The 24,505-nt window shown below is 40.1% G+C and overlaps 2 protein-coding genes across 5 annotated transcripts in view; one reads left to right on the plus strand and one right to left on the minus strand.

Annotated features, from left to right (window-relative positions):
* Positions 1-11,955, minus strand: part of LOC139121817 (zinc finger RNA-binding protein-like) — a 30,362-nt gene extending 18,407 nt beyond the window's left edge. Inside the window, exons 1-8 of one of the 4 annotated variants that reach the window (XM_070687019.1) lie at positions 11,816-11,955; positions 7,719-7,895; positions 7,350-7,531; positions 6,426-6,614; positions 5,605-5,771; positions 5,043-5,216; positions 2,531-2,720; positions 1,970-2,077 (exon numbers count right to left, since the gene is read on the minus strand). In XM_070687019.1, coding sequence (XP_070543120.1) covers positions 1,970-2,077; positions 2,531-2,720; positions 5,043-5,216; positions 5,605-5,771; positions 6,426-6,614; positions 7,350-7,531; positions 7,719-7,895; positions 11,816-11,865 — 1,237 coding nt within the window. In that variant the 5' untranslated portion in view covers positions 11,866-11,955. Of the gene's footprint in view, positions 1-1,969; positions 2,078-2,530; positions 2,721-5,042; positions 5,217-5,604; positions 5,814-6,425; positions 6,636-7,349; positions 7,532-7,718; positions 7,896-11,815 lie in introns of all 4 variants that reach the window. The other 3 variants (XM_070687017.1, XM_070687018.1, XM_070687016.1) reach the window with 3 other exon arrangements.
* A 134-nt stretch (positions 11,956-12,089) lies between these two features.
* On the plus strand, positions 12,090-23,905 carry LOC139121818 (myogenesis-regulating glycosidase-like). Its single transcript, XM_070687021.1, has 2 exons — positions 12,090-12,245; positions 16,127-23,905. Exon 2 carries the CDS (start codon positions 16,144-16,146, stop codon positions 18,385-18,387), a length of 2,244 nt encoding a protein of 747 aa, XP_070543122.1. The 5' UTR covers positions 12,090-12,245; positions 16,127-16,143; the 3' UTR covers positions 18,388-23,905.
* Positions 23,906-24,505: the final 600 nt, after the last annotated feature.

Here is a 24,505-nt window from a genome sequence, read left to right on the forward strand (position 1 = left end):
GCGCAAGAACCACAGAGGTGGACATATCTGGCATGTTACCTGATTGATGTTGCCCTGGTAAATGCATATATATGCTTCAAGCATGTACACCCTGATAGTAAGCTGACCCATAAGATGTTTCATCTGCGTGTCGGGAAACAACTCATTGGCGGTTATTGTGGGCGATCGCAGCCCAGTGTGAGAGAGGTCGAGGCCACTGTTTCTCTTGCCTCGTACATCAATCCACAAAATCAGCCGATGCACGTTGTCAGCCGTTTGGAGGGGCGGCAGAAATGCTGTAAAGTATGTAGCAGAGAGGGTAAGACCACTGCGAGCGGACGACTGTCTGAGACGTCCAAAGGATGTAGTCTGTGCGGGGTTCATCTTCACGAGGGCGAGTGTTTTGCGGCTTTTCATCATCGCATGATGCTACGAGGTAAGAGGAGCATTGGCGTGCAGACCTCTACTCACACAGCCCCGACGACACCCATCAGCAAGAGAACCCGACGTAAATAACGGACAGGGGACAGCTTCGCCTAACAGTGGCTTGACTGTATTCTTAACACGGACCATGATCACATTTTGAGCACGGTTGTGCCGTTTGTTTGTGCTTTACGATCCCGCTGATTGTAAATTGAAACACGGATTATTTTGTACAATCCCCCGATTGTAATCTTTGTAACACGGACCATGCACTCGGACGTCGAGACAGACTCTGAGATTTATTATTCGGCATAATGTAAATTATTCCCGAATAAAATACTATCTATGGATCGCATATTTTCGTTGTTTTGTTTAGACGGATTATTTTGTACAATTCCCCCTATTATAATTTTTGAAACACGGATCTGCCACCCGATTGTAATTTTTGAAACACGGACCATGCACTCGGACGTCGAGACAGACTCCGAGATTTATTGTTCGGCATAATGTAAATTATTCCCGAATAAAATACTATCTATGGATCGCATATTTTCGTTTGTTTTGTTTTTACCCCCACTTTCGTTTTGGCAGATCCGTAAGGACGCTATAGTAATGGATGAACGTGCGTTGTATCACGTGGGAGGGGCACAGCCCAACGGAGGCTGTGCTCGTGCGACGTAGACGTTGTACCAACCATCTGTCGTTGGGGTTAGTGCATAGAGCAGTTGCACTGTCCAGAGCTAAGGTGGTACAAAACTGCACCTTAGTAACAACTGCACAACTAACCTGTTAGGAAACGGTAACACTAACGAGCTAAGTGTTCACTGAACTGGCCAAACTACGTACACGCCTTCCTTCAATGGCGGAACTATGTCGTTGACACTACGTCAAAGCAGACTGCAATGTGCGACTCTTCCAAGTCGTTCAAAGTACGTGGCCAAGTGACACAACCCAGGGGAAACAGGACAGGTTTGAGGGTGCTCCCGCACCCATAGCACTAACCCTGGGTCTTCTACTAACCCACGAGAGAGGTGACGTTTCCCCGGTGTGGCCGTGCGTGCCGGCGAACGAGCTTTACTTCCGCGAAAGTAAGCTAGAAAAGGGCATAAAAGTGCACGTCCCCGGGGCAAACAACGCCCGTGACCTCGTCATTTTCTGGACACAACCTCATCAGCGGTTGCCCCTCTATACGGGCATGCAAAAATTTTGAAGTCTAACACTATATGGTCGGTAATCGTACCCCGAAAATGCGGTATTTTCCCGCCAAATGCCTGGCAGGAAAGCGTGCAGGAGAGCCTATCTTCTGTAGACACGGAAAAGGGGGGCCGGTTTTGACCGACTTGGCAGGATAACGGACAGGGGCGCTCGGCAGGAAAAGGGTTAAAACACTTTGAATAATTCTTCTTGACAACCGGATGATAACTTTTGACTTCAATTCACTGGAAAAACTTCTTTCTTATTAGCAAGCAGTGGACACAAAACCATTGATGTGTCACTGGATGAACATTTCTAATCTCAGATGGACAGCAACTTGACTCACAGAGGCCAGACACACAAAGAGCCTTACCTTCACTGGCAGGTGCTGCAGAGGCAGCAGTAGTTGTTGGTGTGACTGTTTTTTGTTCAATCTCCTTCTCAAACTTAGATGGTGCTGTAGTGCTCAGCTTTGTTCCTCCTGGAATAAACAGTCAATGTTTGATATAAATTCTTTCTATGAATTGGTCCACTTTGAGTAATCATATTGAGTATTCCCCTATAAGTAATTACTATTGAGTGCCACTTTTGTTACTGCACCCCTGGACCAACATCAATTACATTTAACATAACAAATTTCTGTAAGGAAAGATAGACTGAAAAATAACAATCTACAAAATAGAACGGGAAAGTTTTGAAAATATGCACAATATGCTATGCTGGTGAGATATTTAATTGGACAACTCAAAGTGCCATATCAATGTTCTACCAATACTTTGACACAAACAACTCGGTATACCTTATGTGATGAGGACTTTTTTCATCTGTGAGTTAACTGAAAATGGGTAAAATCTTCTTTTAACGAATCCAAGCAAAGATCATTTTATTACATCAGAAACTGGCAGAGTTGTTATAAAGTGAAAGAAGTCCTTACCAACAAAAGTTATCTTTGGAGTGATCTTTTTGGCTACTGGCTTGGTAGCTAGAGTTGGAGTGGGTTTGCTCACTGTGGTAGCAGGAGCAGAGGTCTTGGCTGTTGTTGTGGTCGTTGTTGATGCTGGAGTCACAGGCACTGGTTCAGTTGATGGAATTGGTTTTCCCAGTTTGGTGTGAAGCTTTAGCACCTGATAACAAGTATATCAGAAAGAGAGATGATGAACATGGGGGTGTTCAAGTTGAATGACAAAGAACTGCACTTGTGTAAACTAACTTTGGACAGCTCTCTCAGATGACATTTTCCAAACAATGGTTTAGCTTGTCTGTTTGCATCTGAACTGTGGTATTGATACCTCTTGCTTCAGCTTTGGAATGATTTTCAAAGTATAAGATAAGTTGACTTGTTCTTCACCATAGAAGCAATCTTAATCATAATCTATGACGTCGAATCAGCATAAATGCTTACAGGAGGTGTGCTTGATGTTCCCTCATTGACGATTACGAGATAAAAGTTTACTTAATATCATCAGCTAGTCTGGGAATATTCCAGGGAAAGACACTAAGGGTTGTCCGATTGCCCGGGGCAAGTGAAAGTCGCGTTCGGACAAGTGAACCTCCGATGCCACTTGCCCGACGGGACAAGTGCAAAAATTAATTACCTAGAAATCGAATTCACGAGAGCGATTTCTGGTGAGGGAACATGGACTTAAACAACAAAAAATAATCATATTATGTCATTGTGAACATTTCCATAAGATTTTTCATAAAATTGCATGAAGAGTTGACGAAAAGAATCATATTATCGCTGTCAATAAAATCCAGTTCAAACAATACACCGGTACCGGTAAATTACCGTACGCTGATTTTGCATATGAAAAAGCTGTTCAGCTGGTGGAACGTACGTTCACCAAAGTTCATTGCACTGACTGTGAAGTTACGGTGTCTCACAATATGTCGATACGGTAAAAAAAGAAACACACAGCGGGTTTTGTGCTTTGTATGAACGTTTATAATAATGTTAAAATAAAGTCCAGTGGTTAAAAATCACCACATAAAATTGGACTTTTACTAAAACGTACTCTTAAATGTTAACTTGTTGAAGGACAGTGAGTGGCAAAGTCAGTGGCAAGACCGCGCGCATGCAATGAAGTCCTGAGCAATATTTGGTGTCAACGGGTCAAGTCTTTGAATTTTCAACAAACACTGACTTAATTTTCAGGTCAATAAGCCAAAAGTTACTTGTCCGTGGCGACCAACCTCTCTGTTTGTGAATTTTCCCATTCTAAAATGACTGTCAAGAAGCAATTGGAGCGAGTTTGACATCGAGAAATTCAGCTTTCAAGACACATTGAAAAACACAGACGCCTTAGGTTGTTGGTTTTAATTCTATTTAGTCTGCGCATGAGCATTAAAAAGACCACCTAGGTTATTAGAAAAACATAGGATACTGGCATAGTGCAATGGCAATCCAAACTTTATAGGGCTGGTGTATGATATAAGAGCAGGAAAAACATGACAAAGAAGTACATTATTTTTCAGAAGCTTCAAAACATTCCTTTATAGCTACAGATTTTTTCTTTCTGTATAGATAAGTTAAAACTTTTAAAAGCAAAAAGACCTTGAAGGTACAATTGAAATGGCTGTTATTATTTGTACATTAAGCCCCAAGAAAGTAAACATACAAACATATGAAATGTTAGAATTTTTTCTATGAATATGAAAATCCCCCACTAGCTGTAAATCTTGAAATTTGTTGACCTAAAAGGCTTCCTATTTGCTCTGGTTTTCTTTAAATTCTACCCATTTACAGGATATAGTCTTTTACTGGTGTACAAAACATTCTTTAGTGAAAAATTGGACAAGTAAATTTGCATTATAACCATTATTATGATTTCACACCATACTAAAAAGAAAACAAAGCATGTCCCAGTTGAAAACATTCAACACTTTGCATTACATTGGACAACTCTGTTGTTTCCCATGAATATTCAAATGCATATATGCACGGTGTACACTGGTTTTGCTATATTTGCATGGGGTGCCATTTTACGTTTGGGCAGATATTTATTATTTTTCTTGTTCAAAATTGCACATGCAGTCGCACTGGGCAGTTAACAATACTTGTATTCCACCCCTCAAAGAGCAAATCCCAAAAAACTTGTTTTAGTTCAGAAGTAAAATCACATAAAGAATGCTAAAAGATACAGGTAATGGGGCTTTAGTAATTAATGGAATATAAATGAGCCATCCAGCACTCTTAGAAGTGTGAAGAGAACCCTATGAGAATGTCTGACATTTTCTCATGATATCATGATAATTTTCAAAATAAAGTGCGTGAAATGAAAAACCAATGTTTTAGCTTTTTTCAAACACGTAAATTATACTGGGCAAGTGGTTTTCCAATTCGGGCAAGTGAACTGAACCCCTCACTTGCCCGAAGGGCAAGTGGATAAAAAAATAAGTGTCTTTCCCTGTATTGCATTTAGTAAAGCTATTTTCCCCCCATTTACCTTCTGATGTTTGGCTCCCCTGATATGAGCAGCATAAGCATCACTGCCAGTACATGTGACATCACAGAGTTCACATCTCAGGGTGTTAGCTCCGGCTCTGCCTGCAGTTGTGCCGACCTTGGCAGCAGCTTCCTTCTTCTTATGTTTTTGTCCCTCCAGATGTTCTCTGTAGGTCTGTAAGGGTGATGGCATAGTCAGAGAAGATGGCCACAAGCGCAAGATGTCCTTTACTTTCTTTCACATACAAAATGCTGAGTAAATTTTTCTCTCACTGCTCATTGGAACAATTGAATGTTTGATTATACTGTGTTCTCATAATCTGGTTACATAATCTGGTTGGACGTCTTGGACAATGAAAGGGAAAGATTCTTTTCTGAACTCTGAATCACTCATGACAACACACTGAATAAAATACAAATGACTACACAAATATTAATTACTTAAGTCTTTAAAGAGAACTGTTATAGGTTTTTACTTTGGACACTTTTAGGCCGAAAAAGTACCTCATACAATTGATGGCTCTACAAAAATGGAATAGTAACAGAAAAGTGTCGGTATTTACTTGTGGTCCCGCACAGCTTATCTTGCAAATATCACAATAGTGGATCTGGGGTTGCTTGGGTGGTGGCTTCTCCTTTTTCTTCTGATTCTGTCCATACTGAGGTTTCTTGTTGAAACCCCAAGTCACTCCTTGCTTCTGAGCTTGCTGCTGCTGGTAGTAGGTGGTTGCTGCAGAATAGATAGCGGCATCATACCCTGAATACGTGGTGCCTATGAGGGAGGGACAACCATGACAACAAGCTAGGTCAAGACTGGTCTTTATAGATTTTAAAGACTTGTCATGTGGGCTCTGATCTCCTGAATTGGGTATATTTTACTCACACAGGCAATTTATCCTATAGTCATTTGAAATTCTGTGAATTTTAAATCACGTTATGTGCTTGCAAATGGCAATTCGTTGGCCCTTGTTAATGTTATTTCATGTACAGGGCCCTGGATAATGTTATTTCAATCAGACACATGGCACGTAATCTATACATGTGGCATCTAAGCGGATTACTCAAGAGTACATGCTGGAAATTAAATTCTTAAGTTATATGGTATGTCATCATCATGCAATTGTGAACTCAAACGATACTAATTACACACTGTGCATAAATTAATTTTATTATGTTCTGCTTCAGGCATTTGATTAAGATCACCATAAATTGATCATTACCAGATAAATTTTATGATTCATGCTCTGACATTGCAATTCATATGGCAATCTACACGTACATGCAGAAAACCATTTATTGACGCAATTTCATTATGAAGTGTTCTGCTAAATAGTTTCTCATTCGATGGAAAAAAATACTGACAATCCATAAATTTAAAACCCACCTGGGGTGTAGGTCACCGTGGTTGTCGGTTGATAACCACTGGTTGTGTATGTGACTGCTGCTGGTTGAGAGGTTACTGCTGGATAGGTATAGGATACAGCAGTAGCCGTGGTGACCTGGACTGGTTTAGCCGAGGTCACTTGTCTCGCTGCTGTGTATGCAGGAGCTGCAGTGGTGTACCCAGTTTTTCCTGCAGTTGTGTGATGAAACACTACAAAGTATAAGAACTGAGGTTTACACATATATCCAACACCTTGTGGTCATTTACATGGGAAATGCATGATACGAGTCTACAGACACAAAAAGACTAACCTCTGAGCAAAAAAGTTTGCCTTTAAACTCAATTTTTGTTAACCTTTTTTGGAATCAATGAAAATTTCATTGAGTCATCTGAAGTGAACCTACATGTATGGCATTATGTCAGAAATGAAAGATCATTTTCTGCATTCCCCTATCAAATTCTACATTTTTTTTTTTATTGGGTTGCCATGTTTGAACAGCCCGGTTGAATTTTATTGGGGAAAATGAAATGAACTTGTACTTTAAAACTAGCAAACAAAAAGCACAGTTTGATTTCATGAGTCATTCAGTCAGTGCCCATCATTAGTTTAACAGATTGAACTTCATCTGGTTTAGAAACTAAAGATGCAATGCCTCGCTGGTACCTTGGGCAGTGAAGGTATTTGCCAAAATAAAACTTAGGCCAGAAGAGGATTAAATATCATATTATTAATTTGATACAATACTATAGACATTGTTTGGTTTCTACAATGGGTGTACAAAATGGCTTTGAGATGGCACAAAATTCAAGAGCAGACTACATGGTTTTAAGTTATGTTTTTCAATTTTAGATTTTGTATCTCTGGTTGCAACTGGAATTTCATGCTTTTTAGAGAAGTACATTGATATGCCATTTCACTCTCACCTGTTGGCTGCTGGTAGTAGGCATCACTAGTTGTTGTGTGTTGGGTTTGAGGCGGTTGATAATATGTTGATTTTTCATATGTACTTGGTGTCGTTGATTGTGCATAATTGTAAGTATCCCTGTAGGTTTGGGCTGTGCTGGCTGGTGGCGGAGGAGGTGGCGCTTCCTGGGTTCTGTGAATACTAAATTCAATGGTGAAAAGATGAGTATTACATTTGATGGCTAAACTTGTTTTGTCATTCACATTTGATGTGAACATGGTACACGTAGGTTTTGACATCTTAAACTTGTGTAATCCTTAAACCGATTCAGTATGGAAAGCACTACAAAAGAGATGTCACTAAAATATTTGGAATGACCTCCACTAACCTATATCCATACTGGCCAGGCTGATGAGTTGCTGGATAGGTTTGGTCATATGCAGCTGTAGCTGTCTGCCGTGGGGCAGTGGCAGAGTAGCTTCCTGGATGTGCAGCAGTAGCAGCCTGGTGTACATATCCACCCTGTGGCTGCCCAGCTGCATGAGCATAGGACCCTGGCTGTGAACTGAGGATGTAAAAAATACAATATTTTGCAGCAAAACAATTGTAAACTTAGCAAATGATGAAAACAGAATATTAAGATAGAATGTGCCTCGGGGACTTTTCTGATCTACTATTTGTGGGGGCTCATTTTAAAGCTCTCGGTGTAAGAAAATATTTTACAGTCTTAGTTTTTCTAAAATTGAAAATTTTATTTTCCCCATAGAGTATAGAGTTAACAGAGGGATGGCGGCCAGCCCACAAAATAGCGGCAATGCCCTTTCTGATGGCATGGCTGTGGTAGGGAGGAGTGGTATGCGTTTTACAGTGTTCGCGCTACCGCTCGCCAGACGGCAAAATGGCGAATCGATTCACTCATTGGCGACTCATACGGTCAGAACAATCGCCAGACTGGCGACTCAAAATTTGTACGTTCGGTCACTTTGTACTACGATGTTCTGTTGCATTGCGGTGTTTTGTGTTACTTCTTGGGTAGTCTTCCGTCATAGTTCTATCGTACTCATCTAAGTATAAGCCCTGCCACTGTTTTCAGAGTATAATGGGTCGTACAAGTTGGTAAAATTACTTTTCAGATAAAAAGAAGCTAATGGGACATCGAAGTTCCCGTGATAGTAATGATCGTGAGCAAAATGGCACGTATACCCAATACATGTACTTGTGCCCTCCGAAATGTCCCCCGTTACCTAAATAGCATAGTCCCACTCTAGTTACGTCCGCCATGTTCACGTTCACGCTGTCCTGTTTTCCCGGGAGGTTGTCATAGTCCAAGTCTAAACATGCAATTTCAGTTGTTTTCAGCGATCATCCTTTCATCTGTGAAGAGCGGTTTTACCGGTGACCATTACAATTTTCACTGCTATGCTGTTGTTTTAACAAGACACGGACCGTTTGATCTTGGAAAGTAGAGTTGCTTTTACGTGCAGCCAATGCACATGCCAGTTCACGGGTTCACACCATGCTCTTGAACGTGAATGGCAGCACACATGATGTCTTTGTTTCACGTTTATATTTTATCTCAAGGTATGATTCAAGCTGAAATGTCACCAAAATGTCACTTCTATATCGAGGGATTGTGCAAACCAGTTTGATTTAAAACAGCTTTGTAAAACACTGTTTACTTAGCTTGGAAATTGTTACTGAGTTTTGCTGTCTTTTGGCCATGCACGGACGTGTATCAATATCACATTATCAGTGTGATCATGGCATGCCATGCCACGTTCATCGATCTTGAGGATGTTACTCTTTTCTGTATTTTTTTGTACTTCACAATTTCTTTGGTTGACGTTTGAAAGTTCACAAGTTTCAATAGTCATGCATGAGTTTTGATACGAAGCATTCTTTTTATTGAACTATTAAAGCAGCACTGAGGATACATATGATGATGAGAAAGTGGCAGACCTGAAATATTTGGTTATCATTACTCTTGAGTATTTAAAGCGCAGTGGTCGTCGCGCTGCGCATCCTCCTGAGGGGGTCCCCCTCTGTTGTAAACAAATCCAAGAACGCCGCACATGTTACGGGTTGATTGTAATGTTTGCGATATTGCCGCTTGTTAAAATGGCGGCTGATCTGTCACAAGCATACCAACTAACCAAATGTAACACGCAATAAAAGGTCAATTAATCTAAGTTAAATATCTGCTGAATATTGAACAATAATTGCACGCTGGATTGAGATCACATTTGCTCATGATTTTCTTGAATCAGTTGAATGGGGCTCGGCTACTGTTATCGCTCGAGCCATAGAGCTAGACGTACGCATGTATACGCCAACAGACTATCAACGACCGGGCTCTAGTTTTCGACATCGCTAGCAAGGACGAGAGCTTTCATTTCAAGAGGCCCGACAGGAGTACAACAAGTTGTACAAAGACAACAACTCAAACTACAGAAATCTACAGCTCGCAGAGCAATGCCCGCTGCAGCAAGAAGCATCTCTGCATCTGTTCCGTTCCGTGGTCTGTATGAACGTCCGTGTCAAACCGGGTATATGGCGCGCTACACTCGGCTGTGGAGAATCCAACTCAACTACAACAAAGTTTACCCCGTTTTGGGGTGCAAACGAGAATTCTGAGTACAGGTATCAAGTCAAGCGAAGGACCTTTCATAGGTCTTCTTGTTATGTGGGGGTTATCTCACTTGAAAGAGGATTCAGACCTCCCGGCAATCAGGAGGTACAACAACGAAGATTGCCCAGCACCGGTAGGCCTACTCCAGCTAGCGGTTGGATCACTGCCATGACCGTGCACAGGCCGGGGCACAGGATCTCTCGATACGTCTATGCACGGTGTAGCCGTGCAATTTTCTGCCAAATGCCGCGAAAACCCGCTCGTTTTGTCTATTGTTTCCTGACATTTACTATTTCTTACCACGTAATACTAGGAGAAGTAAGACATGGTGATCAACAGTTGGTTGTGGGCCAAGTCGTCGCGGGCCGGCCGGTACGTTGTGGGACCGGATTCTCTATATCCGTGTACGTCAACGCGGTGACCGTCTCCCAACAACATCTCCCGTGTCCTGCTCAGGCTAGCCGATCATGGTCTTGAGTGTAATTTTTGTGTTAGGCATTGTGCTTTTTGCTGGTCTACATATATAGGCAATGTTGATCATTTTAGTTATGTATTTTCAGTGTACTGTACATAGCATTGTGTATAACCAGCGTGATCGCGCACGATCAAAGCTTTTGTTCACTGTGTCTGCGTACAGTGAACTCAGCGACATGTGCTAAGTGTAGTGTCCCAATGTTCGTAGCTCTACACGAGTTTATACCACTGAAGTTCGTTTCCGATCTTAATATTTTACTATTGCATGATGTTGAGTCTTACAAAGGCCTTAACAAAGTGGGGGACTGCTCCCATCTCACTCTATTGAAGTTGAGAAGACTTATGTTTACAAAAATTTATGTTTATCAACAAAAAACCACGCAAGCGCGGCGCGACGACCACTGCGCTTTAATGATAGCACCTTTGACCCTTCTAGATGATGTGTGTGACCCCTTGACCTCACCTCTCAAAAGAAAATCTGGCTACTTGTGTTCACACTGTATTAGCCAAAGAGGCTAATCAGCTTGAGTAGCCAGAGCAAACCGTGTTTACATTTACATACTTATGGCACACATTGGTATGCTAAGGGAGAGCAGTTGACCATCAGACTTCATCGGTCTACCCTTGGTTGGTTCTCTGTCATTTGCCTCTGTTGAATTTCATAGTTTGACTTTAATACCAGATATAAGTAATGAGAATTGTAATTCAAAGTGTGTTGCAATTTCAACTACTTTCCATAGTTTCAGAAGTGCTGTCAGGGTGTAGCAAATTTGTGATGCAACCGGATCTATAACTAATCACAATATTTGCATTTCAGCCTTATTTTATAAATATATAATGACACATGGATTGTGTTCAATCTATGAAGTTGTTCATTTAAATGAATTGGGAAAGTAAACGCCCCCCCCCCCTAAAAAAAATAGCGGGAAATGCATAAAAATGCTACAAATTTGACTTATACCGCTGCAATCAGGGGACGTTCATGCAAAATTGTGGAATTTAATGGACCGTATGCAAATCACCTTTCGCTGGCCCCCTTGACGTTTCAGAAGTGCAAAAATCATAATAATAATAATAAAAGATTAACATTGAAATACATCGGGATCTCAACTAGCATTACAGCAACAACGTGAAAAAGTGAGTACCTGTAAAACCAGGTCTCATTAAATATTATATGATTTCTGGAGAAGCGAGAACAACAGAACCTCGGAAGCCATACAGCGTGCATGGTATTGCCATTGCCAAAAATTACCTAGGTTGAAGACAAAATATTTGCTGCTATTTTGAAAGATATTTGTTGTATTAAACCACTGCCGATGCCCTACTTATGTATCCTCTGTATCAAATAAATAATTTTTCCCGTCTTGTGGAAGAAAACTTACGTATATTGGGTCCCGCCGTGGGTAAACCCGAAGTAACTATTTGCAGCCATTTTCTTCACAAAAGGTCTCTTGTCGCCCACGCCAACTCACATGGCACAAATTTGAATACGGAAATATCCGAGTTCTGACGAGTTGTAAGAAAACAATCTTTATGCGAATTCATACCGACCAATGTCCTTTATTCGATACAATTTTTTTTATAATTTTCAAATCGTGACACCTATGTCTCACATTGTTCATGATTATTCGTAAAATACTCAATTCTTTATTTTATCGAACATTTACGGAAATGGCCGAAGCAATACACGACGGGGTACCGTGGTAAAGGTTTTTATCGCTACCCAACATGCAACGCTGCGTTGAAATGGAGAGTTCGAGTGAGAACTCGATGAAGGGGGTGCGATGGTGGGGCGGAGGCAAAGTTGCAGCGGTGAGTTATTCGTGTAACAAATTTTGTGATCTTTCCAATTTCTGCGCTCCTTCTTTTCGCTTATTTCCATTTTTAGCAACCAAGTTTTAAATTAGGGGCAATAGTGTCGATGTAGTCAATCGTTTTTGCTGAAATGTGAAATTTGTCACTGAATGAATGTAGTAGTGCCACTGCCAGTGCGTGGTAAGTTTTGTTGTGTACACCGGAACTGCAGTGCAGCACAGCGGCAGAACGCCGAGAGGTGCAGTTCTTACGATGTCAAAACAAAACTTTAGGCGTGGCTATTAATCCTTTAATATCAGTGACAAATTTATGCTGATTTTTCCATCTTTATATGAGTTATAAGACTTTACGACATACCGGTATGTGGTGGTAGTCGATTTTAGGTTATGTTGCGTGTGCCTCGAAGGTCCCACTCACAGCCTTGGCTTGCTGCGAAAACGAGCCCTGCCACTCCTTGACGTGTTCTGCTGGGAGTGGGGCCACTCCAATGACCAACCTACCCGAGTGGCAGAGGCTACGGATTCGCAGCAAAGCCTAGGCAAGTCCCGTTGCGACCAGACGGACGAAGGTCAACAGATATCATTCGAGAATGTGCAATATCGTAGTTTCCCCACGCACTTGACTGTGTGGAGACAGGACTGTGATACTTATGTGCATTCTTTTCGTACGCTTTTTAAATGCGTTATCCATACAGCAGTGCGCACTACAACGTACAACAAGGTTTTTCAACGCACTTCTTCCGCGTCCGTGCTCAACCCATTATTACATGTAATTTATCAAAATTTACATTTTAGTTGTAGCCCCAAGGTTTACGATAGCGGTCAGGTTTACACTTCATCTTGAAAAGAGTTCATTGCCCTCGTAAGGTCCTCTTATGATGCCAAGTTTTATTTCAAGATTCGGGGCTTAGACTGAAAGATTCCGTCGCGTGCGGGCGCTCCGGCGCACTGCGACCTACGACCCTTTACCACGACTGAAGGCACACTGTACTTGGCCGCGGCAAACTCAAAGAAAAAAAGTACCGCCCACAACTGACTTCACAGACTTTTCAAATATGTAAATCATGGTAGTGTAATTTGAATATTGCTCACGTGGGCTGTTTACGGGCATAATGAACACGCGGTAGTCAAGACAACAATGTCAATCAACTGCATCGGCAGCGCCGACATTGCATAATCGCTCTACTCGGCAGTTGAAATCAATGACACGTGTGTGTAAGCTTAGGCTGGCCGCATGTCGGAGAAAAAACTTACATATAGATACAGTTGTCAGTATGGCTCAATTGACGCCTATAAAAAACTCCATAGCGTCTTTCTCGCTGACCGCAGCAGAATGTGCAGTCTGCGGGGAGACTGTAGACTCTCGGAAGAAAAGGTCGATCTTTTCGAAAACGACCGATATCGCCGAGAAACTGAAGCACCTCTTTACAGTGGAACTGACGTCTGGACATCACAGCAGCGGAGCCTGCCTTTGTAAAAAAATAAACACAGTGTGCTTCGTCGATGGCAATTCCAAAAAGATTTTCTTGATAGACATCGCAACTGAGTAATCTCCGCCACTATCTCGTCATGATAGCCTCTCTGGTGAACTGAACACAACCTTGAATTTACCACGCACAATTTGTTCCTTGGTACGTACGTCGTTTCGGAGATCTGAACCGATCAAAGCCGCCTTCACACCCATTTCGCTGCACTTCTGCACTTGATCTTTTACGAGTGAAATCAGAGGCGAAATTCCCAGAACGATCGATCCTGAACGGTATAACTTTGGGTGCCAGCGTGTAAATCATAGATTTCACATACCGTGGGGCCCTGTTGGTAAAATAGTGAACACATCTCTGCCATGCCGCCGCAAAAACTCTTTGAGTGCGTCTCTTTGCTCTGTTTTCAACATAATATTATATACATCAGAACATTTACTGACTGCCTAGGCAATGCGAGTCGGCGATTGTTCGGATCGGCCATAATGATCAAATCAGAAAGCTAGACACAGACGTCAACGTGAGTATAGCTTCGGCCGTTTGATTTTCAATACTTTGAGTTTGAGAAAACACGTCGTGTTTGTTGACAAACAAGACATGATATAAGCTTAGGCGGGACAAAAGCCGGGCGACAGTTTTGAATATGCTAATAACGATCACGCACTGAGTGAGCGGTGTGGGCGGTCTTGTTACCCTACATACTGTCAATTAACTCGTTTCTGTAATACGATTGGTTCCAACAAAATTTTGTTGGAGAACAGGATTTCAACAGTGTGCCTTCAGTCGTGGTAAAGGGTCGTAGGTCGCAGTGCGCCGGAGCGCCCGCACGCGACGGAATCTTTCAGTCAAGATTCGGGGCTAAGAGAGAACAAGTGTACTTGTATACTGCACAGGCTCCACCGTAGTTGTCAGTTGATAACGCTTTTACTACACTAAAAGCGCTAGCAACTGACAACTACTGTGGTGCCTGTGGTATACAGGAAGAGGGAACGGCTTCTCACTGTCAGTTTCAAATGGCATGCACAAGTCGCCTGCATTACCAGTTATTATTGTAAAACATTGTACTAGAGCCCGGGACTACAGCCTTACACCAAAATAGTGTTCTCCAAGTGATCGTAGACATGGCACCAAATGGATCTTCGATATTCTGCTTGTAATACTTTAAAATGCCCAGGTATCTCTATTTCCAAATGGATCAATAGAACAAGTTCCACATTCCTGAAAGTAGCTCAGCCAGGGAACAAGTTTTTGAAGACACAGGCTGATGAATTTCATCGCCTGCAAGCGATATGTAAACAGATAAGCCTTTTTGCTGTTAGGAAAGTACCATTAGCTGTTTGGAAGGGGGATGGTTAGGGCAGTGATTTTTTTGAAGCTTCACTGTTTTAGATTGTGGGAGTTGGTAAATCGTACCTACTATTTTCAGAGAATTTCATACTGTACAAATGTTCAACTGCTCCTCCTGATATCTATATTGATCTATCCCTATGTGACAGACACCCAAATTAAAATTGAGCTAAGATAAATTATCTACAGAATAATATGAAGTAGCATCATATCTATTCAAAGTCAAACAATGCAAAGTTAATTCACTAGTCTGTACGGTTTGAAAATTTGTTCCAGGCAAAACTTTTTGCTGAAGTTTTGTCTCTACACCATGGGGACTATGCTAGTAGTGGTCGGCGCCGTATTACTTGGAAAAATAACTCTATAAAATGTCATTGAGTTTTGTTGATCAGTAACTCCCCAGAGCTATTTATGTACCTGAATGTAATCTTTTTATGCTGCTTCTAGATAGTTTGATTTTAAGACAGTGTTACTATATTCGTTTTTGAGAATAAGTTATAATTTGCTCTACTTGAAACTGATGCTGCACTAGAATGGGATTGATAGATAGGGATAATGTGTACTGTTAATAATCAACTCTTATCTGCCAGGGTGGCAAACAAGGTCATCGTTACCCAGAAAATGATACATCATAGATTTAGTTATATTCTTAGCAAAGGACTAGAGGAGAAGAATTGCCATTGCACATATATATTGTAGTCAGTTGAATTCTTTCAAATATACTGTGACCATTCTTACTTCACTCACTCGTTATGATTACCTATAACGGAGGTATGATCTTTCTTTAATACAGTAGATGTTGCAGCAGTAAATGCCGGGGTGAAATGTTAAGCGTCTTTACTGTAATACACTATATTTGTTTATGTAAATCAGGGGATTGTCCTTCAAAACCAGACTGCACAGCACTCAGGCAAAGAGTTTGCTTGAATCAGCTAGGCCAATCAATTGTAAATGGCTAGAACAACACACCTAGAGTGAGAGATTTCTGAATGAAAGTGCCGTAATTCCTGCAAGTTTGAACTTATCATATTGATTGTGTTGTCTTGTACAGAGGTGACTGGGGTGTGAATGACCACTAAAATGATCCGAAACGAAACTGAGGCTACTCTCGTGAGGGATGAAGACAGCCAGTCTGGATCAGAGCAAGGCGCACAGGTCAAGTTTGATGTCATCAGTGTTGAATCAGGCATAAGTAGTGGTGAGAATGAACGACCGCGGGAGCCAATTAATTTATTGGTCAAGTTGAAATCACCAGTACCACCTGACCATATATCTTTCAACAGCAGTTCATACACCAGTGACTTTCACAGCGATACGTCAAGCGAAGTTGACTATTCATTACCAATCAGGAGGCTGAAGACTCCTCGTGAGATCAAACTTAAACTCTTTGTTGCTTTCCTGTTTATCTTGATCATAGTTAATGTGACGTTAGTATGGATATTCCACAAACCCAAGCCAACGACTTTACACCTTGGCAATGCCAAGGTAGTTGTGGATTATGGACATATGTATGTGAGTTACCAGTCAAAGATTGTACTCGAAAGTCAGCTAGCTGTCAATCTACCAAATGCATCTCCTTACGGCTGTGCTGGTAAAAAACATAAGAATGGCATTTGCCTTTTGTGGAAAGGATATGTCAAATTAAATGCCACATTTCACAAAGAAGATGCTGCAGAATGTTACAGTGTTGAGTGGATTTCACTGGATAAGAATTACGTCCCATTAGACTGTGTTTCACTAAATGGTGCGTGGTGGTATGGAGGAGGTGAGATGAAGGATATGAAATGGCCAATCAACTCACAAAATGTCAGTATGACTCAATATCTGTCGTCAGACTTACGTTATGAAAGTGCTACTTTTGGATCTGTTCTTGAACCCTACTGGCTATCCTCCAAGGGGATCTCCATATACGTGGATGACACCACACCTCTTTATGTAAGCCTGAATCACAACAACGACAATAATCTGTGCTTCCAGGGGAAGTATGAAGACTCTATGTACAGGATGCCTGATGATAAACTTTCCACACTTAAATACACTGTTTGCGCTCATCCTGACATCAATGCTGCTCATCAGTTTATATCTCAGGAACACTTTGACACCCCAGACAGCTACCCAGATGAACATCTTTTTGAATCCCCTGTATGGCTGACAGCATATCTTGGAGACACCAATCAAAGCCAAGTGTTAGCATTTGCTGAACAGATCCAAGAACAGGAGTACAACAGCAGTCAGCTTGTCCTTCATGACACTTACCTGCTGAGATACGGCGACCTCGATTTTGACCCAGTAACTTTTCCAAATCCTGCAGACATGTTTGAGAGACTTCATCACCTGGGCTTCAACACTGCCATCTGGATGCATCCGTTTGCCAACACAGATTCACACACATTTGGGAAGGGATTGGGACCAGGGTACTGGATACGTGGCCCACGGGACATTTCACCAGAACTGACGCAATGGTGGCACGGTATTGCAGCAGGCATTCTGGATGTCACCAACCCAAAAGCTGTGCAATGGTTTACAGATAAACTTAAAAACCTGAAAGAGAAATTAGGAGTGGACTCATTTCAGTTTGTCGGCGGTGAAGTCTCTTGGCTTCCACCTGAGTTTAGCACCTGTCACCCCACAGTTTACCCAGGTGAATACACTACAGCATATACAGCCTTGGTAGCTGGTCTTGGTAGTTCAAATCAAGTGAGAGCTGCATATCGATCTCAAAGTAAGTCTGTCTTTCTGAACATAATGGAAAAAAATGCATCATGGGACTCAGAAAATGGATTGAAAAGCATCATACCTACAGTGCTAACATATAGCATCATGGGATATCCATTTGTCATACCTGATGTCATAGGTGGTCGAGGAAACAATAGTCTTCCAGACAGAGAGCTGTACATCCGCTGGCTGGAGCTGTCAGCTTTCCTACCTGTGATGCAGTTTTTAACTCCACCATGGGAATATGACCAAGAAGTCAATGACCTTGCCACCGAGTGGGTCAAGTTCCATCGTGACGTAATCGCTCCAAAGATGATAGCCCTGGCCCAGGAGTTTATCATGACAGGGAATCCTATCATAAGGCCCGTCTGGTGGGGAAATTCATCTGATGAAATTGTTTACCAAATCGATACAGAGTTTCTTATCGGTCCTGACACTTTGGTTGCGCCAGTACTGACCAAAGGTGAACGAGAAAGGGATGTATACATACCATATGGTACCTGGGTTAATGAAATTACTGGTGATATTTTAACAGGGAGACAATGGATAAAAGTTGATGTACCATTAGGGAAAGTGGCGTACTTCACTAAATCTTAATATAAAACTCCGTGAACAGGATTTCAGTAGCAATGAGAGCAGTAATAGAGAACCTTCAACATATAATTTTCAAAGTGAAATTCCTTACAGATATGATCCTTCAAGACTGACAGCCATTCAACTCAACTTTTCACTGTGAAGACTATTTAACTTGGATATCCCAACTCTTGTTACGAGGAATAGAAATCGTGTGTTCCTGTCAGACAATAGCTCATGATTTCCAAAATCTTTAAAAAAGACATTTGCTTTATTAAAATTGTAACACTGTCAAGTCACATGCTCTCATTTGAAACAAAGTGTGCATACTGGAGACACCTAGAAGAGTACAGTAATAGAGAAAATGGAATTCTCATTGCAATCAGATCCTTTGTTGTAAAATTCGTTGAAAAGACATTCTTTCAGTATGTAGAATGGAGTCCATTCCTCTGAGGTGGAATTATTTTATGTTAATACTTTTGATTACTGAGGACAGCGAGTTCATGCATGTACAGTTGTGTTCACACTTTGTATTTTATTCTTCTTCAGCCTATGCAATTACAGAAAGTTCAGATCTTTTACATGATCAGACAATTCAGAGCAATATTGATGCCTATTGATTACTGAGGACAGAGAGTTCATGCATGTACAGTTGTGTTCACACTTTGTATTTTATTCTTCTTCAGCCTATGCAATTACAGAAAGTTCCTATCTTTTACATGATCAGATAATTCAGAGCAATATTGATACCTATTGATTACTGAGGACAGAGAGTTCATGCATGTACAGTTGTGTTCACACTTTGTATTTTATTCTTCTTCAGCCTATGCAATCACAGAAAGTTCCTATCTTTTACATGATCAGATAATTCAGAGCAATATTGATGCCTATTTAGCTTCTTATTGACCAACCCATTTACTTAACTTAGCAATGTTATACGAGCTAAAAAATTAAAAAAGGTACAAAAGTGCAATTAGCAAGAATAGATCAAATCTGGAAGTACCTTTGGTAGAAAAGAAGCAGCAAACAAAGTCATTAAATGTTTATTTATACCCAGGCTTTGTAGTAAATTTCAAGTAATTTCATCAACAGAAATTAGCAAAATTTTTATGTGAACTCTGTACGCATTGTATTGTAGTCAGGTGCTGAAAAGACTCTTCTTGTGTAAAAAGATTGATAGTTTACATTGTGCAGGGTTTTATCATATACCACCTAGTCCTCAAAGCCAGGTTTTGGAAGTACATCTCTAAGTAATCAGTTTCCCAAACCAGTCCGGGTCATCTCCAAAATTTGCGACTCATTATGATAATGTATTCCGGCATTCAGCTAATCATCGACCAGATCACATCATTAATAAAGTACAGGTCACGCTGGGTCACAAATTACCCACCAAGTGTGATCGGCAGTTTTGGGCCGCTTATTAAGCCCCTGTCTTGTGAATTTCGACGAATTTCGACAGTCAACATAATCCACGTGTTCTGCAGAAGGTCATGTCCAACAAGGAGTCCGATTAGTGAACAAATATTCGAAATATTGACGATTCATTTCTACCCCCAGTTTATCGATTTCGCTCAAGTACCAAGAATCATTTTGCAAATGTTCATCATCTCTATTAGAAATACTGTTATAAAGGTTATTTGTGTAGGTACGCGTATATCATTTTGCAAGAAAGAAGAGCAATGTCAGAGCTTTAAAACGATACCTGTTTTGTACTTGTCAAACGCAGACTAAAAATGGTACGCGATTTTGAAAATGTGTTGACAGAGTGGCCACACAACTGTTCCCCATACGGTAGAATTTGTATCGCTGCCATCTCCGATACAAATGGGGTATTCTGAACGATCTGTGTAGGTACACAATTTATACTTCGCAGGACTTCAAGCCAGAGTCTAGGAATCACAGCGATGTATGGGGTTTGGTTGTCTTAGCCAGAATAAAACTGTTACGCGATTTTGAAATTGTGTTTTGACAGAGTGGCCACACAACTTTTCGACATTATGACAGAATACGGCGCGGGAGTTCGACACAGTATGGCGTACGTAACAAAGGACGCATGTGGAGGTTGCCAGAAGTCAGTCTGAATACCAGAATATACCTCTTGCATGAAAGGAAGTGAAAAATAATGGTTAAACCTAATTTTAGACTACTATTACCATGCTTATAGAATTCAATTGAGCAGCAACAAAGTTTTATAAAGCCCAGGTCATATTACTAAAAGATTATTTCGGAAATTTATAGGTATTCTATGGCTTACACTTTTTGCTATATGCTGTATGAAGTTTTCTGGCACAAGACTGTCTGAAATACCATAGATGTTCACTGATGTGTCCATGGAACTTCGGGAAGTATACGGCAGAGTCTGGGTCAAGCTGCCGCAACTGAAAAAGGACTTTGACGTTCGCATGTACAGTGAAGGTCATACAGTTTGTTAAGGCATGCTGCAGTGTATATTTTAAGGCACTCTTTCGTTTTTAGTGAATAGATTTAAAAAGAGAAATAAGGAGATTGATCGGTCTCTTAGAACCTAAGGCATGCATGGTCAATGCCCACAATTATTTTGCAAATTTTTAGGTCTTTCTGTGTACTAAAGGCTCAGAGTTTGAACTTTGAGAAAGAAGATTAGTCAGCTCATTTCTGGTAGTGTAAAAGTACAAACCGTTTTTTTTGTACTATCTCTTTATAAGGTTAAAATTATATTTAGTTTACTAGTACCACACTTTGTTAAGTTTAAGACCAATATCAGATTTTTTGAATAGTATAATACTGATAAAAGTTATTCCCGGATTTGGTGACTTTTTTATTTTCAAAGGTGTGTCAATAACATGAGGGATTTGGAAATATCTGTCCAAGTATTAAAATGTTTAACTATCGGTGCCTACTTGATTGATAATACAGTTTTAGGATCTCACTGGCATTTTTTTGTACAATAACGCTAGAGAAATCTTAGACAAATGAGGAACTGAATGTTCTTTGTATTGATTCTTATCTAACTGTACAGCGGAGCTACTTTCTAATGGACACCATGTAGGGTATTAGCATTCAACCTGTTGACAGGTATATTATAAGGCAAAACATTTTTCCTCAGTAAGTTTACATCCAGTCATGTATGACTTAATGCTATGGCTGCACTGATAAGTAATGCAATGACATTTGTGCTTGCATCTGTTAAGTTTTAAATGTTCAATACAGCTGTAATCAAGATGCATTTCAAGAGATTGCAACTGTGTCCACACTCCATTTACTCTTTGTTTGCAAGTAAAAGACTTTCTGTAGATACAAAGATGGAAAAGAAGATTTTCTTTTTACTATTATGTATTAATTCACATGTTTTCTGACCATCTCCAATATGACTGTGGAGCCGGTATGTTTTCAGGATGTTCAGTCAGCAAAGTGTTGACAAGAGTAGTAAATTCTTTATTGAGATATAATTGCATTGTAATTAAGATCAGATGCATTGTGTTCTGGAAAATACTTTACTTTACTTTACTGTACTTTATTGCCAATTTAAATTGTTTACAAACATGTAATAAATTCGATTATGCATTTATAAATAACACTGGCAATATTGGCCAGAAGCCAGAAGTGATAGCTTACAGCTAATTGAGTCTGGAAAATACTGAATCTGTAAAGTTTAAATTCTTGCAAGAAAGTAGTTTTAGGGACATACAAGGTTGTTCCTTCATCCTATCCAGTACCTGTGCTCTATGTTTGTTGAAGAATAAAACATCTGCTGGTGAAGTGTACACAGGACATCTGGGGTATCAAGGAGTCCATTTTCAGAAGGGTGACATGTTTAATGTCTAGCCCTGATAATGCCCTAGGATAATTGACCATGTCATGTAATACATGCTAATACGAACCAGTAGCCTCATACCTGTTTTGCATACAATGACACAAGAAACAAAGCAGCACTGGTCTGCTGGTTGTAATCATCATTCATACCCCGGGCCATTTGGCGATAGCATGGATTGCATGAAGAGAACGAATGAAGGAACTTTCCTTCCAATAGTTGTCAATTTCAATAGTATGAATCATTTCTATCTACTGTACACTAGGATGATCAGATTTGTACTTTGCTTTGAGCACAGCAGTAGCAAAACTTATCCCTACATTTACTTCTTTGAGTAGGGTTTATGTATTTGGAAATGATATACATCAGAGATTTAAGTCCATAGTATTTGTATGAGTCAAATCAAAACTATCATGTAAAGTGCAATTAATATTGACATAGTCACCCCTTCATTTTCATTTCATATTCAATGCTTTGCCCTTGTACTGGAAAACAATCAAGTGGGGCTTAAGTCTGGTATTGAATGGGTAAGGGCTTGTTCTGTTCATTCATTCATTCATTCATTCATTCATTCTTTATTTGTCATGTAATAGTTACATGAAATTTTGTGTACATTGGCAGAAGACAAAAAAGAAAAATTAATATAATGCATTGAGACTAAATGTACTTATAATAATACCTATACATACATGTACACAGACACGCATCAGGTTACAACTGATTCAATAGACTGATTGACCTTGGTACAAAGCTATGCTTAAATCTATTTGTTCGAGAACGTGGAACCCTCAGGCGACGACCACTTGGAAGGTATTCGTATTCTGTATGGAGTGGATGATTCGGATCTTTCAATATTTTCTTTGCCATCTTAATAACTTTATCTTTGTATACCTCTGAGTTCTGCGCAAGTTCATCCCGGTTGTCATCAAGCAGCTTTTTACATATTTTTGTAGGTCGATTGAGGTCTTCTTTGAGATGATTTGATAGCAGATCGTAGAAAGCGGTTCATTTATTATTGTGGCGACCAGTCTCAGGCAAATACTTTCTTTGAAAATCAACCCGTGAAAATGGGGCTTGAAGGGACAGTAGCTGTCAAACATCACTCATTATCACTTATTTATTTTGTCATCTTTTCTTTACTATCTGTTTCTAACTATTTCCTGTACTTTATACTGAAATTTTACAAAAGTATCAGTATATTCACTTTTGCGTGTCAATATAGCTTTCAAAAGATTGCAATGTCATTTTAGACATGAAGCTGAATTAAAACCGTTATGTGATGTCTTTTTACTAGATTTTCCTGATTTCAAATTGATTGCCATTTTCATTTGCTTTGTAGTTTTTGAGAAATGTAAATATTGTTACTTGCACATGTGAATAAGAAATTGATATTATTTATTTGAATTTGTCAAATCAACAAATTGGGAACACCCTTGAAATTTTGCTGCCAGAATCCACGTTTATGTTATGACATTGTCCCGTGAGAAACTGTGACAATACTACTGGTATGTTAACAAAGAAATAAGTAATTGTGGTAAACTTTCTGCAAACTTGGCAGAGCTGAATTGACCTGGGTCCAGAATCTAGAAGGTTATTATGTAGTGTCTGAGAATTTACAAAACCATAAATGATATGCCACACTCTAGACTCTAGATTAAATTTGAGTTCTCTAAATGTTTACTGATGCATGGATAGCTCAAGTACAATTATGCTGTCATTACTGAATGTTAATAATAAAAAATACCAAAAGATGCTTTTTAGTACTTCTTGGGGATCAGAGGAGGATGGTTGCGATTGTTGTTAACATGTGAAGTTGAATACAAAGTTATTTCAGAACACTAAAAGAGTTTAAGTGTTTGTTACTGATAGATTTCTAGATTTCAAACAATTAATGATACATGTAGTTGTCTATGCTGCTGTGAAAGCTGTGTTTTTTACTTGTAATCATCAATGAACACTGAAACTCCACTGAAGATTTGACAATAATATTGTATGCCACATGCTGTTTTGGCAATATGATACACCATAAAGAGTGAACCATCAAACTATAGTACTTTGGTGTCTCCAGGACTTAAACTTGGTACACTGCGACTTAGAGATGCAGCCATAGTTTGCTGAAAATTTACTGTAATTCACTCATTGTCAATAATATATCTCTCTCAACCAAGTCAATTTGTTGGCCTATATGGATACACCTATCCTGTAGCTTAATTGGCACAAAATGCTGAAAGTAAAGATTTTGGCATTGACAGCTAGTGTCCCTTTAACAGCCAACCCGGATGATTGATAAGGCAATTGGTTGAAATCTTCAAATACTTTCGTATATAATCAAAACCATGAGTTCATGATTTT

This window comes from Ptychodera flava, chromosome 21 (assembly GCF_041260155.1).
Source record: "Ptychodera flava strain L36383 chromosome 21, AS_Pfla_20210202, whole genome shotgun sequence".
Lineage (NCBI taxonomy): Eukaryota > Metazoa > Hemichordata > Enteropneusta > Ptychoderidae > Ptychodera > Ptychodera flava.

Excerpts from the sequence above, each read along its gene's own strand:
- LOC139121818 (XM_070687021.1), top strand. The coding sequence starts at position 16,144 with ATGACCACTAAAATGATCCGAAACGAAACTGAGGCTACTCTCGTGAGG.